The sequence below is a fragment of the Colobus angolensis genome, unplaced genomic scaffold, assembly GCF_000951035.1.
Source record: "Colobus angolensis palliatus isolate OR3802 unplaced genomic scaffold, Cang.pa_1.0 Scaffold362, whole genome shotgun sequence".
Lineage (NCBI taxonomy): Eukaryota > Metazoa > Chordata > Mammalia > Primates > Cercopithecidae > Colobus > Colobus angolensis.
Genome location: NW_012116955.1, coordinates 142,447 through 159,269, shown reverse-complemented (window position 1 = coordinate 159,269; position 16,823 = coordinate 142,447). Strand labels below are relative to the sequence as shown.

At 38.4% G+C, this 16,823-nt stretch overlaps 1 protein-coding gene across 3 annotated transcripts in view; it reads left to right on the top strand.

The window, feature by feature from the left end:
• Positions 1-16,365, top strand: part of ME1 (malic enzyme 1, NADP(+)-dependent, cytosolic) — a 235,038-nt gene extending 218,673 nt beyond the window's left edge. For 2 of the 3 annotated variants that reach the window (XM_011953475.1, XM_011953473.1), the window contains 3 exons: positions 2,201-2,374; positions 9,880-9,978; positions 14,690-16,365. In XM_011953475.1, coding sequence (XP_011808865.1) covers positions 2,201-2,374; positions 9,880-9,978; positions 14,690-14,860 — 444 coding nt within the window. In that variant the 3' untranslated portion in view covers positions 14,861-16,365. The remainder of the gene's footprint in view (positions 1-2,200; positions 2,375-9,879; positions 9,979-14,689) is intronic. The other variant, XM_011953474.1, reaches the window with a different exon arrangement.
• The last annotated feature ends 458 nt before the right edge of the window (positions 16,366-16,823 follow it).

Below are 16,823 nucleotides of genomic sequence, written 5' to 3'. Positions count from 1 at the left end.
GCCTAATATTCTATGTTTTTCTACATAAAACACTGAAAGTTATTTTGAGGATGAAAATTTAGACACTGGTTTGGCTAAAGGATTGGAGAAAAAGGAAAGGTCTGCCTGTTGCTGGATGTGAGTTTCTGCTACTGCAGGCACAGGTGAAGATAGGAAAGGTTAAATTACAATATACGAAAAGACTAATGAACCATAAAAATATAATCCAAAAATGGTATGAGGAGATTTCCTTCACCATGTTAATAACATATATATGAGACTATTTAGCTAGCTACAGTACTATCATTTATTTAATGACATTTCTCCTTAAAATATGGTGATTATAGAAAGGCAGGAAGAGTGGGAGTGAAGGAGGAGGGGGAGATATATAATGTTACAGGTGTCTTTCTCAAATATAATTTTTCGAAACCTTTATACATGAAGTAATAATTTAGCTACATTAGAAAGTTGTTTATAACAAAATATTTTATGTGCTAAAGAGCTTAAGGTATCAGATTTGTCTGAAAACAAAACCAAATTCTGTGCAAAACATAACAGTGTCTTATAAACAGCTAGATAAGAATTTCTGTTTTTCTGCCTCATCTATTTTCATCTTTTTATATCTCAAAGAAGGTTGAATTTTTATGTTATACAACTTTAAGAACAACTAAAAGGTATATTATGACATTTGCTAAAAACAGGTTAATATTAATATCATTATTTAGACTCTAGATCCAAGAGATATGAAAGTTAAAACCCATTGTGTCATCATTTAAACTATGCCTTGGGGATTTGATGCTTTAGACTTTTCAAATAGATTTCTTAGACTGTGACGCTTTATTTGCTGAGGGTTTCCAATTCCTACTTTGAAGCCTAAATACTCTCAACTAGATGTCCACTCTCACCATCACAGACAAATGTTGTTTTGATTAGCAATATGAAATGCGGCACCTAACAGGCCCTCAGTTAATGACTTTTTTTTTTTTTTTTTTGAGATGGAGTCTCACTCTGTCACCCAGGCTGGAGTGCAATGGCATGATCTCGGCTCACTGCAGCCTCTGCCTCCCAGGTTCAAGCGATTCTCCTGCCTCACCCTCCTGAGTAGCTGGGATTACAGGCACTCACCATCACACCCCACTAATTTTTGTATTTTTAGTAGAGATAGGGTTTCTCCATGTTGGCCAGGCTGGTCTCCCAACTCCTGACCTCAAGTGATCCGCCCCCCTTGGCCTCCCAAAGTGCTGGGATTACAGGCGTGAGCCACCGTGCCCATCCAAGTTAATGCCTTTTTAAAGCAAGCAATAAATGAGATTCTTCAAAACAATTATGACAAAATATTAGTACTAGGCAAAATGAAGACAATTGTTGAAAAATACTGATAACTTAATCTTCCTCTTCCTTGCCAGTTCTACTCTTGCTAATGAGTTTGTTTCCTATATGATTCTCCACATAACTCTTTATTTTATTTTATTTTTTGAGCTGGAGTCTTGCTTTGTCTCCCAGGCTGGAGTGCAGTGGTGTGAGCTCACTGCAACCTCTGCCTCCTGAGTTCAAGCAATTCTCCTGCCTCAGCCTCTCGAGGAGTTGGGCTTACAGGCACCCACCACCACTCCCCAGCTACTTTTTATATTTTTAGTAGAGATGGAGTTTCACCATGTTGGCCAGGCTGGTCTCAAACTCCTGACTTCAAGTGATCTGTCCCTGTAGGCCTCCCAAAGTCCTGGGATTACAGGCATGAGCCACTGTGCCCAGCCCACATAACTCTTTACAATATAGAAATATGTATGATTTTCCCAGTTTTTATTTTGGAAATGTGTTGATTCCTAAACCCCAACCTAAAATATCATTATTTTCAGTACTTAAATATTAGCCCATCATTTTTTATCTTCGGATGTCTATCACTGGAAGCCTATATAAAAATGGTTGGTGAGCCTATGGGTTGAACCACTGCAGAGAATGGAGTGATAGTCTTAGGGCATACTGTACTTTGCATGCTCCTCCTGGATGTAAAGAGTAAGACAGAGAATAGTAATAATCACCCATTCCAGAACTGGTTGTACAACATCACAAAAGCTTGTCCAGGCTTATTAGCAAGTTAATAAAAAACTAGACTTCTTTCTAAGTAGTTATAATTTAGGCTATGGGATAGTTCTGTTATGATACATTTGTTTTAAAATATTCTGCTTCTTTTAAAAGTGAGTTGTATGTGTCTTTGTTGTAGGGACGTGCAATTTTTGCCAGTGGCAGTCCTTTTGATCCAGTCACTCTTCCAAACGGACAGACCCTATATCCTGGCCAAGGCAACAACTCCTATGTGTTCCCTGGAGTTGCTCTTGGTGTTGTGGCGTGTGGATTGAGGCACATCACAGATAAGATTTTCCTCACTACTGCAGAGGTATTGTAAAATCCTCTAAGTTTACCACGGGTTTAAAATACCAAGTGTGCTCAGCCTAGGTTGTCTAATGTTTTATTTATCTAGCATCTCAACTTACTCTCTGAAAGAAGTGAAGTGTGACGAAGAGAAAATCTTTCCCAGTGGAGAATAAGGGGTGGGTAGCATGTTCATACTGACTCACAGACAAAAGGTTCTTCTTCAGTAGACATTAGAAAAATTGTGTTTTTGATTTCTTAAGAGGAACATTTTTGTGTCTTTACACATCAGATCAAGTTCTGTGACAGTGATGAGACAATTAAAAATATTGTTTCCAGGGCTGGGTGTGGTGGCTCATGCCTGTAATCCCAGCACTCTGGGAGGCTGAGGCAGGTGGATCACTTGAGCCCAGGAGTTCTAGGCCAACTTGGCCAACATGGTGAAACTTCATCTCTACTAAAAATACAAACATTAGCCGGGAGTGGTGGTGCATGCCTGTGATCCCCCGACTCAAGAGGCTGAGGCAGGGGAATTGCTTGAACCCAGGAGGCTGAGGTTGCAGTGAGCTGAGATCATGCTACTGCACTGCATCCTGGCCTACAGAGCTAGACTGTTACCTTAAAAAAGCAAAAAAAAGAATTGTTTCCAAATGATGATTAAGTGGTATTTCCCTTAATGATGGGATTACTTGATGATTAAGTGCTTAATAATGAATGGCCTTTTGAAGGTTTAAAGTGAAAGTCTGATATGGTATAGTGAACATGTTTATCACTCAGGGTTAAGTACAGGAAACAGAAACCACCCTAGTATTTAAGCAGAAGTTAAATCAAAATAGGAAATTAGTTGTTTATAAAATCATTAAAAGAATAGGAGAAGTGAGCTCTGTCTGGGCCTTGAGGAAAGATTCTCAGAACATCACAAAGCAGGCCGACTGGGGAATCTTGTACTGTCATGAACTGTGAAAGATCTGAGATTTTACTCTACTTGCAAGCTAACAAATTAGCCACAATTTCATAGATATTGACAGAAGACATGAAACTTTTAGGTCAGATACAAAGGACTTTGATACTTCCTGGCACAAGAGATATCATGAGCTGTATGTTCCTATCAGCTTCCCTCCCCATCCCAAGCCTCAGCAGGATGATACAGTGATTGGGCATATATTTGTAATCATGAGCTTTTGTTAATCAGAATGTTCATCAGGTTGATATCATATTTTCAGATTTGAACAAGTTACCATTTGTGGATGAGAAACTTGAGTGAATTTCTCCTCTTACGATTAAACCTTTGCAGCTGAACTGATCCAAAGAACTTGATTGATATTCAAATATTTTTATCCTGCAAATATTTTTTCCATTGTGAAGAGGAACCCCAAGAATGTAGACAAAGATTCTTATGTTACTGATGTGATCTAAAGGAACATAATAATGGTGGCTAGCGCCTGGCGTCATTCTATGAGAACAGATGCTTGGAAGCAACAATGTTCTCCTGTCGTTTTCTTCACTGTATTAAAAAGTGTTCCAGCTGATGTCTCAGGTTTTCTTTAACTCAGAAAATCTTGTTAAACATAAATGGATGTGTAATTACTAAGAGAGCCTGTAAAAGTTGTTTTTGCATTAAGGAAAATGTCATCATTGTCTTTTAGAATAGCCACATCAGAGTTTTGGTTACTTGTAGTAGGCAGTGTTTTCCTTCCTAAATAACTCTAGCACCCTCTAGTGACAAATTCCATGAAAAATATTTTCAGTTTACTCTCCAAGAAAAGTAATAATCACTACCCAAAAACAGTTTGAAGGAAAAAAAAATGTGGTGTTGTCAACATACCACATCACTAATTCTTATCATAGCTAGTGATCTCTCTGGCTGTATCTTTTGGCCTTTCTACTGGTTTTCTCTTAGGCTTCAACACAATATTCTGTTTTTATATCATCTCAATTATGTCCCCACTCATTATTTTCTTTGTCTCGTTTTCATCTCCCTTTTAAGTAAGAGGTTTTTTTCTAGCATTCATTTTTTGTTACCAGTTTTTTCTTTTCTTTTTCTTATGCTTTCGAAGATCTCATTCATTCATTTATTTCTATTATCTTCATTCTAGTAGTGGCCAAATCTGTGCATCTCTATGCTCATCTTTTTCCATATCTCCAGTTGCCTGTTGGGTAATTCCACAGACACGCCCTACTGTGTCCTTAAACATAACATTATGATAGCCTTACTTATCTTTCTTCACTCCCAGCATTCACATTTTTGTTAGTGATACCCCCTTTCCAAGCAGGCAGCAAAGCTTAGAAGCTTGACATTCTTTCCATTCTCCCTCATCCCATAGCCTTCAAACACACCATGCATATGTATGCCTGTGTAACTGCTTTATCTCTTATCTTGCCTGGAAAGACCTGAGAATTATTCTCCAATGAGCTAAGCTCATCCTTTACGGTACTGCTTAAATCCCACCACATCCTGGGATCTTTTTGTGACAAGTCTAGCTCATCTTGATCTTTCTCCTTAGTCATGGCTGTCTTTATTACACACTTTGACATTTAATTTTATTTCTGGTTATGATACACTCATGAGAGCTCCCTATTGTAAAAGATTAGGTGTTGCCTTTATAACTAAATTGTAGATTATCTTTTTTTTTTTTTTTTCTTTTGAGACGGAGTCTCGCTCTGTCACCAGGCTGGAGTGCAGTGGTGTGATCTTGGCCCACTGCAACCTCCAACTCCCTGGTTCAAGCAATTCTCCTGCCTCAGCCTCCCAAGTATCTGGGATTAAAGGCACATGCCACCACACCCAGCTAATGTTTGTATTTTTAGTAGAGATGGGGTTTCACCATGTTGGCCAGACTGGTCTCGATCTCTTGACCTTGTGATCTGCCCGTCTTGGCCTCTCACAGTGCTGGGATTACAGGCATGAGCCACCGTGCCCAGCCTGTAGATTATCTTTTTTAAAGACAGAGAGTCTTCCATATACTTCTTTTAAAACTTCAGTAGCATCTAGCACAATGCTAGGCACAAAGCAGAAAATTAGTAAATACTTTCTGAATAGGATTAAATAGAACTACTCATGTATCTTAGCAAGAAGAATAAATACAATACCACAGACATTCACTACCAGATGGCCCCAAAAAGAAGAAAAGTACTTCTTGTCTAGATTATATTTTGTAGTTAACAAGAGTAATATGTAGGAGATATATCTGAATTTTTTGTTTTGCAACCACAAATTTAATAACTGTTAGAATTATTGTCAAAATACTAGTTGGATCTCTTATGGAACTGGAAATGTCATGGGTTAGCACCAACCTCAAAGAATATTTCTGGACATTTTTATATCATGAAGAGATTTTTGGCTTTCCTGGCACTGTAGACAGTCTTCTGGACCTCTGGTGATCAGCCCTCCTGTCCCTGTGTGGTCTATAGTGTATCCTGGGAATAGACTCTTCAGCTCCTGTTCACACCTGGGAGACAAATCTCAGCCTCCTATCTTCACACCACTCCTCCTGAATCATGGGCTGGTGTCTTCTCATCTGCCCTGCTCCACTCCTTTCTGATATCTTCTCAGAGGACCCTTTAGATAATCATCATGGACAATAGTATCTAGAGGAACCTTTTCCTTGCTTAAGATAATTGGAAATCCAACTGCCATAACAATGTTAGAACTAAATAGAGAGAGATTATTTTAAATTAGCCACAATGTCATTAGAGACAACCAAAGCACATCAAAGGCAGCAAAGTTTTTAAATAAATGATGTAATTAATGAGAGCCAGGCTAGGACTCTTGCATGCCCCCTCTTTTTCCCCCTAGAATCAATTCCTTACATTTAGTGCATCTCCCCATGGTCACCTGTTTGCTACTTGATTTTGTTTCACAATTCTTTGGCTCCTTCTTTGTTTGACAGTCACACATGGAGAGTAAGGATTCAGAATGATTCTTCTTTACTCAGCTATCCTGTGACTGTCTTCAATCTCTTTAAAATAACATTTGTGTAGCATCCTAGAGAAGAAACAATGACATTGAATGCCAGCAGTGTGCAGGTGGTTATGGGTGGAATGCGCATATTATAATATAAATAGTTGAAACAACTTGAAGTTGATTGATTATAGAACTTGCCCCCAAATCAAATAGCTAACAATCTATACACTGTAGAACCAGATCTGACACCAAAAGTTATTTTGCTTCCATTTGGCTATGTGGGCTGCCTATTGGTTCTGTTTTAAAACAAAATAAGTGGCCAGGCACGGTGGCTCACGTCTGTAATCCCAGCACTTTGGAAGGCCAAGGCAGGTGGATCGCTTGAGCTCAGGAGTTTGAGACCAGCCTGGCCAACATGGTGAAAACCTGTCTCTGCTAAAAAATACACACACAAAAATATAAATAAATAAAAAATAAAATTAGCTAGGCATGATGGCACACCCCTGTAGTCTCAGCTACTCAGGAGTCTGAGGCAGAGAATCACCCAGCCCAGAGAGACGGAGGGTTGCAGTGAGCCAAAACCGTGCCATTGCACTCCAGCCTAGGCAATCTGAGTGAGAGCCTGTTTCACATACATACATACATATGTAAAACAAAATAGCTAAGTTTCATTGAATACTTTTCTGACAGACACTGTGGTAAATTATTTGCTGGCATTTATTTCATTTAATCCTTATGAATTAGGAACTATTATTAGTCCTATATTACTGATGATAAAACCGAGGCCTAAAAAGGTTAATTAATTTGCCCAAATGCAAACAGATAGTAATTGATGGAATTAGAATTCAAACACAGGTCTACCTTACACCAGAGCCTGAGCCTTCAACCACCATGCTCTGACATCTTTTTAACATTGTGCTATTCATTTTTTTCTATCCAATTAAATAACAATACCTGACACCCAGAAAAGTTGTTGCTTTAACATCTAAGAAATTGTTATTTAAATCTGCCACATCTCCTTTGCAGAACAAGAATTAACAAAAATTTTTAAAAGTCTCAATGCAGTGGAGCAATTAACATAAAATGGTTTTATTTTGCCCCAGTCATTGTTTTAAATCATTCTCCACCGACTCTCCCTCTTGTTTCTCTTAGTGACATTTTGGTAAGAGCCTATAACTTTCAGTTCACTCATTCTTTTAATATTCTTTTAATTAAATACCTAACATATGCTAGGCATTATTCTGATGCTGGGAATACATCAGTGAACAATAATTAAACATCTGTGCAGTTCAAAATGTTATATCCAATTCAAATGTCAGGTGCTCTCCTTGCAATAGGAGAGACCTGCAGTAGCAGGTAGAGAAAACCCATCTGTTCTTTCACTCTTTCTCTGATGCTAGCACTTTGAGCAATTTGTGGGGAAATGTTTGGCTCGACTCTGAGAAACCTCCTCCCTCTTTTTGTTAAAGCCTACTTCTTCAAATGTGTTGGAGACAAGGAAGAGCATGGAAAAGGGCAAACATCTCTTTTAGTAACTCAATTATTAACTCCTCTAATCCTCTCTTGCAGGGTCCAAATCTGGCCCTCTGATGTAGGATGTCTGGCTTCAGCTTAGCTTCCTTACACTTCTTCAGGTCTCCAGGGATGCAGGGGCCACCTCTGCTGTGGCCACTTGACCTTGGAAACTCATGTACCCATACCAGATCCACTGATGGGAATGCATACAGCTTACAGCCACCCTGTCTGTCTGGCTCTCCCTTTCCCCTTCTCTTCTCTGCTTAAGTACACATATCTATAACTGCTCAGGCTGACTAGGGGAACACAATGCCCCCAAGTCTTTCCTTGAGGACACCATAAGCCTTTAAGAAGGAGTAGCATGCACCAAGAAGAGGGGAGGAAAAAGCCACTACATTACCCAGTAGGCCAAACCATGGTTCCAGCAAATTTCCCTGCCTCTCATCAGCTCAGTCTTCTGGAAGGGGATGGCTGTGGTTGTGGGGTTGGCAGGGCTGATTCCACTTCTGAGCTAGATGGCAAGCCCCACTTATTTGGTGACTTCCTGATAGTGTGGAATAGTTAATGTCTCTTTGTCCTAAAGTTTGGAACCCTCACCACTTCTAGGGCAAACATCCTCTTAAAAAGGCAAGAAATTAATGAGTTAAATGATGAGTTTATCATAAAATTATGGTCAACACCCTACAATTATATGTTATAATATTTTGTATAATATATAGAGCAATACTAATCAAACAAATAGCTATACTAGTAACTTTACCTCCCTCTCCCTTCCCCCATCTTACCTCTGCCTAATTGTCCCTGGTCAGAAGTCCTTAGTCACTGACAGGATTTAACTCCAAACTCCTTTTTCGGCATTGATAATGCTCCAGTCCTTATTTCTGTACCCAGACCCTCTGCTGCCCCAGGACAGCACACTTGGGTGTGCTGAGTCCAGCTCACGCACGTCTCTGCCTTTGGTCTGACTCTGTTTTTTTTTTTGTCTGGAATACCTACCCACTTTCTGTTTGTCTAACTCCAGGCTTTCTTGTAGGTTTGCCTTTCAAGCCACTGTGTACTATGAGGCCTTCCAGAACTGCTCTTCCTTGAGATTTCTTAGCACCCATATTTCACCTTTAGCCTAAGCCGTCTTCTCTTTCAGAGTTCTCTTTTACTTCCCATACTCTGTTTCACTAAATTATACATCTCTCAAGGACAATAACACTTTTTTTTAGCTTCTCTGTAGTGTTATGCTTGTTCAGTTCATATATATTTGCTGAGGGCAAAAAAATAATATTTTGGAAATAATTTCATGATTTAAAAATCTAAAAGATATACTGAAAAATAAATATTTGATTATTTAAAATGTTACAAAAGAGGAAAGTTTCATACTCCCTCTCTGCATCCACATTTTCATGGAACAAAGGCCCAGGTATAAACTGATTTAGATTTGCCCCCATCTAGAAATTTAATCAAAGTCTTAGAACTGGAGAGAACATCAGGGTTACTGAGTCTCCCTCTCTGCCTTAGGGTTCAATACAAAATTTAACACTGTTTGATTTGGAACTAGGGAATGGTTTGGGGACAGCAAATATTGAGGCTATTTAGGTGATTTAGATAATTCAGAGTCTGTAAAATTAAAATCCTACTTGTAGTGAGACTCTGAACTAGCTTTCTCAGTCTTTTGCTCTACCTCTTGCACAAGAATATGACTCAGAGCTGGGAGTAATGGTATGCTCAACCTCAGATAGCTGTCCTCCTCTGCTTTCAAGGATCCATTTTCATTACTCTATCATCTGCCTCTTTCTTTCTTTTCTTTCCCCTTGTTCCCCTAATGTATCAATTGGAAAGTATCTAGCATTTCATGGTACAATAGAAAACGAAGTGGACTAAAAGGAAACCTAGATTCTATTCCCATCTTTTTCACCAATTGTGCGATCTCAACCACCACCACACCTCTCTGGGCTTAGTTTGTTTGCCGATAGAAGTGGGGATGAAATTAGATAATCATATTAATGTAACTGGTTTTTATATGGACCATTATATGTAATCATTTACTTTGTTATTTGCATACCTGCCACATTGTATCATGTGAAGTATCAACACTATTTTTCTTTCTTTTTTTTCATAAGGTTATAGCTCAGCAAGTGTCAGATAAACACCTGGAAGAGGGTCGGCTTTATCCTCCTTTGAATACCATTAGAGATGTTTCTCTGAAAATTGCAGAAAAGGTAAAACCACTCTTGTTCAAGCTTCATTATTTTTCCTTCCTTCTCTTGCTAAATATGCATTTTTAAATATTAAAAATCTGCTTCCTTGAAATATATATCTGTATCACCTCACTATGTCAGAAGTCAGAGAAATGAGGCACACTGACACTGTAGAACTTAGGAGCTACATTTGCTCCTCAGAGAATAATGGAAGTATTGAGCTGAATAATTAATTTCCCTCTCTACCATTGTTTTTTCTCCTAAAATTTAAATAATTCATTAGGGGTTTCTGTCAGCCAGATTTCTCCCACTTCACCTTTTTAAAGTTATTCTTTTCTATATCACATTAGTCATAATTACCAAAATATTACAGATATGGTAGAGTAACATTTAGACCTTGAACCACCATCTATATCCATGTCACTATGATATATGGCATCATAAATGACAGATCACAACTGATAATACTGGGTGGAAGGCAAAATAAAGAGGGCAAAGAACTTGAAAGCCATTGGGGTGGCAGATGAGCTGCTGAAGGAGTTAGCCAAGAAGAACCCAAAGACAGAAATTTTCTGTAACTAAACTGGACGATAAGTGAACTTTTTTTTTTGCAGTGTAATTGTATTAGTTTTCTTGGGCTGGGATAACAGTTATGTAGTAACTGTTTTTAAGTATTTAAGTCACAGACTGTGAGGCTTAAACAACAGAAAACTGTTTTCTCATAATTCTGGGAGCTGGAAGTCTAAGAAAAAGATGTCTGCAGGTTTGGTTTCCTCTGAGGCCTCCCTCCTTGGCCGGCAGATGGCTGCCCTCTTTCTGTGTCCCCGTGTGGCCTTTTCTCTGTGTGTGTACACCCTTGTGGGTCCAAATTTCCCCTTCTTATAAGGACACCTGTCAAACCGGATTATAGACCATTCTAACGGTCTCATTTTAACTTTAAATAATCTCCTTAAAGGTCCTATTTCTAAATACACTCACTTTCTGAGGTACTATTGGTTAGGGCTTCAACAATGAATTTGGGGTGGAGGGAACACAATTTAGCCATGAAAGTAGTTATATGTTTAAATTGGTGTTTCTCTACCTCAGTGTTGTGGACATTTTGGGTCAGTAAGTGTCATGGGGCTGTCCTGGGCATTGTACAGTCTTTAGCAGCATTCCTGGCCTCTGCCCACTAGATGTCAGTAGCATCTGCTCAGTTGTATCAACCAAAGCTGTTTCCAGACATTGCCAGGCATCCCCTTGGGGGCCAAATTGCTCACGATTGAAAATCACTAGCTTAAGCTATTAGCAAGTTATCTGAACAACACCATTTAAGAGTCACGTATCATTATTTATCTTGTTGACTAAAGGTAGAGTCTTAAAAAAAGAAGTAATTCTCCAAAAACCTTTACATAATAATCTGCTTGGTTATCTATTTATGAAAAAGTATGTTCATATATTCTACTAATACGTATCTGCTAGTTTTTAAGTAGTTTAAATTATTAATATATTGAATAGCATATCATCATTTTAAGTTCATTTTGGAGATTTAAATGCAAAGGAGTTAGCTTATGATTAGAGGAGAATAAAAGCAGGGGACAGCAAGGCAGTGCCAAAAGATTCAGATATCACACCTAGAATAATGGAAGAATACAGAGTGCATACACAGAAATTGGGAAATTAGAACAAAGAACCAACTAACTTCAGAGAGGAAGATCATGTAAGTGGACTGCAAGTTTGAGGTATCAATGGCACATGCAAATGTACCATTTTATCAAGTAGATAGAAATGATTGAAACTTAAAGAGAGGCTAGATAAAAGACCTGGGCATCTTCTGCATGTGGTAACTGGTGAATGTCTAGGAGTGGGTGGAGTTGCCAAGACAGCAAATATGGAAAGGAAAGAAAAATGAGGATAGAATATAGTTTATTATTCTGTCTGGAAGACAGAAGAAAGATGCCAGTTAAGAAGAGAATTGGTCAGGATTTTAAGAAGAGACTCCAAACTGAGCATGTCAAGAATTAGGAAAGAGACAACTTCAGAATGGGAGTGGAAATTGTGACCAACACAGCCAAATCCTGGAGAGAAAAATAGATGCAGACTTTTATTTGGTACTTAACAAGTTATCAGAGACTTTTACAAAAGAAATTTCAAGATGTAGAAGAGGTTCGGAAGTCAGAGAATTAGGAAAGCAATAAAAGACAAGCCACTCTGTCAGAGAGTTTGGCATTGACAGGACAGAGAAAGTGCAGATTTCACTGAGAGACGGGGTTATTTCTATGGTATATCTGGGAGCAAAAAGAGGAGATGAATTTCCACATAGTCTATGTCAGTAATGAAACAATGTGTTTTATTGTAAAATTAACATAGCCATCTTAAACAGGCCCAAGGGATCCTTTTGGGGTGATGAAGATATTCTAAAACTGAATGTGGTGATATGCTTGCACAGCTCAGTAAATGTACAAAAATAATTTAGTTGTACACTTAAAATGCTTGAACTTTGTGTGAATTATATCTCAATAAATCTGTTTAAAAAGTAATAATACCACATTATAGGCACTTTGGAAAACAAATAGAGAAAAGGAAAATAATCAATATCCTATTTTTCTAATATAAGCATTAGTTTTTTCCTGTGTTTGTTTTGTGTCTTTCATTTGTTTATTTTCTAACATTATTATAATTATGAAGTATACATATTGTTTCCTGCTTTTTCATAGACATTTCATAATACAGCACAGTACTCATAACCTTAATTGTTCATAAATGCATAGTTTTACATTGAGATGAGATACTTAATCATTCTGATATTTTTTGAAATCAGACTTATCAAAATAAGTCAATCATATAAATGTTATTTTAAGAACTGGTGTGAATTAGACTGGGCGTGGTGGCTCACACCTGTAATCCCAGCATTTTGGGAGGCCAAGGCAGGTGGATCACCTCAAGTTAGGACTTTGAGACCAGCCTGGCCAACATGGCGAAACCCCTTCTCTTCTAAAAAAGTACAAAAATTAGCCAGGTGTAGTGGCGGGAGCCTGTTATCCCAACTGCTTGGGAGGCTGAGGCAGGAGAATCGCTTGGGTTATTTTTTTGTTTTTGTTTTGTTTTGTTTTGTTTTTGAGATGGAGTTTCACTCTTGTTGCCCAGGCTGGAGTACAATGGTGTGATCTTGGCTCATGGCAAACTCTGCCTCCTGGGTTCAAGTTATTCTCCTGCCTCAGCCTCCCAAGTAGCTGGGGTTACAGGCATGCACCACCATGCCTGACTAATTTTGTATTTTTAGTAGAGATGGGGTTTCTCCATGTTGGTCAGGCTGGTCTTGAACTTCTGACCTCAGGTGATCCACCTGCCCCAGCCTCCCAAAGTACTGGGATTACAGGCATGAGCCACTGCGCCCAGCCAGAGAATCGCTTGAACCCAGGAGATGGAGGTTGCAGTGAGCTGAGATCGTGCCACTGCACTCCAATCTGGGTGACTCCATCTCAAAAACAAACAAACAAAAACTGGTGTGAATTAAATAGTATATATGAAGTCATTAAGTTTGATGAGGAGAATCCATTCAAGAAAGTAGGGAAAGAGGGCCGGGCGCGGTGGCTCAAGCCTGTAATCCCAGCACTTTGGGAGGCCGAGACGGGCGGATCACGAGGTCAGGAGATCGAGACCATCCTGGCTAACCCGGTGAAACCCCGTCTCTACTAAAAATACAAAAATCTAGCCGGGCGAGGTGGCGGGCGCCTGTAGTCCCAGCTACTTGGGAGGCTGAGGCAGGAGAATGGCGTGAACCCGGGAGGCGGAGCTTGCAGTGAGCTGAGATCCGGCCACTGCACTCCAGTCGGGGCGACAGAGCGAGACTCCGCCGCAAAAAAAAAAAAAGAAAGTAGGGAAAGAGAAGATGTATGAAGGTACTGAGGAGATAGTTTGAGTTGGTCAAAAGGGAAATTAAGGTCATTTTCTCTGAGTAGTTGAAATTTTCTCCTGCGATATGATGTGATGATGTGATTGTCCAGTGAGTGATGAGAGTCAAATGGAAACTTGAAGACGTGGAAAGGTTTAGAATTGCTTTTTGGGAACCACGAGAGGAAGTTTTAAGAAAAGAGAGAAAAAAGTATAATGTACAGACTAGCAAAAATATAGCACCACAAAAAGTTTACTGCATGGTTCTAGGATGCACAGCCACAAAAGGAGAAAGCCGGCTCTGAGGGGTCCCCAGACAAGGGACTAGAATTATGCATGAAACACAGGACATGATGACAAGAGATTCTGTGACACTGGCAAAGAGTGCTGATCCTGACTGTGGTGTCCAAATGATTAGCTGAGCAGGATCACGAGACCCTGGGGTACAGGAAGAGATTTTGTAGGAGGCTGTGGTCAGAATAAGGATTCTTGAAAATTCAAGGTTCAAGTTTAGCAGGACTATTTAGGTATTTATTTCAAGTTAATTGTCAGTTAGGTCATGACAATACTTTGAACACTGGCTTCTCTGAGAAGTCCAGATATGATAGTATTTGAATTAGCCTCACCTATTCACACTTTCTTTAGTTGCTGGTGTCATTTTTCTGTCTCGCTATATGATTTATAATTGCATTTTCATCTTACATCTTCATTGCTTATATGTGCTTTTATTATAAAACACTTAATGTTTTTGCAAACATAAGATATACAGTGTTTTTGAAATGGATAAAAACTTCCACTCACATGGGCTCACCATTACCTCTATTTATTAAAATAATTAATATTCTTTTCTTATATCTAGATTGTGAAAGACGCATACCAAGAAAAGACAGCCACAGTTTATCCCGAACCTCAAAACAAAGAAGCATTTGTCCGCTCCCAGATGTATAGTACTGATTATGACCAGATTCTACCTGATTGTTATTCTTGGCCTGAAGAGGTCCAGAAAATACAGACCAAAGTTGATCAGTAGGATAATAGCAAACATTTCTAACTCTATTAATGAGGTCTTTAAACCTTTCATAATTTTTAAAGGTTGGAACCTTTTATAATGACTCATGAAATGCTTAGGTTAAGATTTTATTTTAACAGTCTAAAAATTGATAGAAGAATAACGATATAAATTGGGGTAAACATCACATAAGACAATTATGCTTCACTTTGCCTTCTGGTTATTTATGGTTTCTATCTGAATTATTCTGCCTACATTATCTTTAAAAGCTATTGTACCTACTACTGAGATACTCATCATTTTTATAGAGGAAGCTAATGGGAAGACCAAAATTAGTAATAAATTGATATAACCAACATTAAAACCCATAATTATTTTGTTGACCATTTTGTTAAAATCTACTTTTCAAAAAAAAAAAGGTAGAAATGAATCTAGGCATAGGCAAACTTTTGCTAAGCAGAAATAACACTACTTTGTTGCCTAGAGAAAGATAACTTCTCAGGTATTTTTATTCCAGTCCTAGATCATATATGTTCTTTTGTGCAACCGGATTTTAACACTTCTAAGAAAGAGAAAGATCACTGCTGTTTACAATGCCTTGTACAGCCTTAGATTTTAATATTCTTTTGTCATTGTTACATCTCATAGAGTAAAGCTCTTATTACCTTGATCCTGAGTCAGAAATCCCACCTGAAAGCACCTTTTTTTCTCCTTGATCAAGCATCCTATCCTTCAGCTACCATACTGTTGCTACAGGGACTTTGTGGACTGTGGCCCCTGTCCAGAGGTTGGCACCTTCAGTTCAGCACAGCCTGAACAGTGAGAAGGTCTGAAAGGAGAGTATATAGTTAAGATCCTTGAGAAAGGGCTGCCTGAGGAACTGACCTCTTAAAAATCTCAGGAGTCAGACAATTTAGGTTCCTACTGGAGTTACCTGCCAGAATGGCCTCTTAATTAACTCAGGTAACTAAGAACTAACTGTGTTATAATCATCTCACTTTTCCCCGAATTTGGAGAAAGTATTATAATTAAGTTCCCAGTATCAGAAATTGTCCTTACATAAGATTAAAATATCTTGATGACCAATACCATTCTATGAGAAAGAGTAGTTATGTGCCCAGACTGTATTAATTCACTTAAGAAACTAATGTTTGAAGTAATGGAAAAAATTTTAAGTTATAAAACTAAGGTGCAATGACATTTGCTATTTATTTGTAGAATTACTTGAAGAATTTTGTTTTTGAAGTAATGGTTTATGGAGTATAAGATGTTCAAGATAAATTATACTATAAAATGATTTTATTGAAAGTTGAAGGTTACACATATTGTTTTCGGTATGAGCAGAAGAGGTTAAGGTATTTCTAAAGGTAACTTATAGTCAAGAGTTTCCTCAAAATAGTTATTTGGAGAAGAATCAGAATGTTTATGTATTTCTTGTCTGTTTCTATGTTGTCTTATAGCTCTAACTAAATGTGTTTACCTATGCAAAAGATTTATTAAAGCATAGAAAAGGTGAATGAATAAAATATAAAATAATTGTCCTTTTTACTTAAAATGTTACATTGTAATGCTGGGTCTTGGGGTCATATGATTATGTATGATGAATTTCTAAAATATTCTAATAACTGCTAATTTCAGTAGGAACATCATTCATTCAAAACATATGTGGTTGGGCACGGTGGCTCACGCCTGTAATCCTAGCACTTTGGGAGTGTGAGACGGGCAGATCACCTGAGGTCAGGAGTTCAAGACTAGCCTGGCCAACATGGTGAAACCCTGTCTCTACTAAAAACTACAAAAATTAGCTGGGCTTGATGGCTCATGTCTGTAATCCAGCTACTTGGGAGGCTGAGGTATGAGAATCGCTTGAACTGGACGTTGAGGTCAACCAAGATCGTGCCACTGCACTCCAGCCTGGGGGACGCAGTAACACTCTGTCTCAGGAAGAAAAAAAACAAAAACAAAACAAAACAGAAAAACAAAA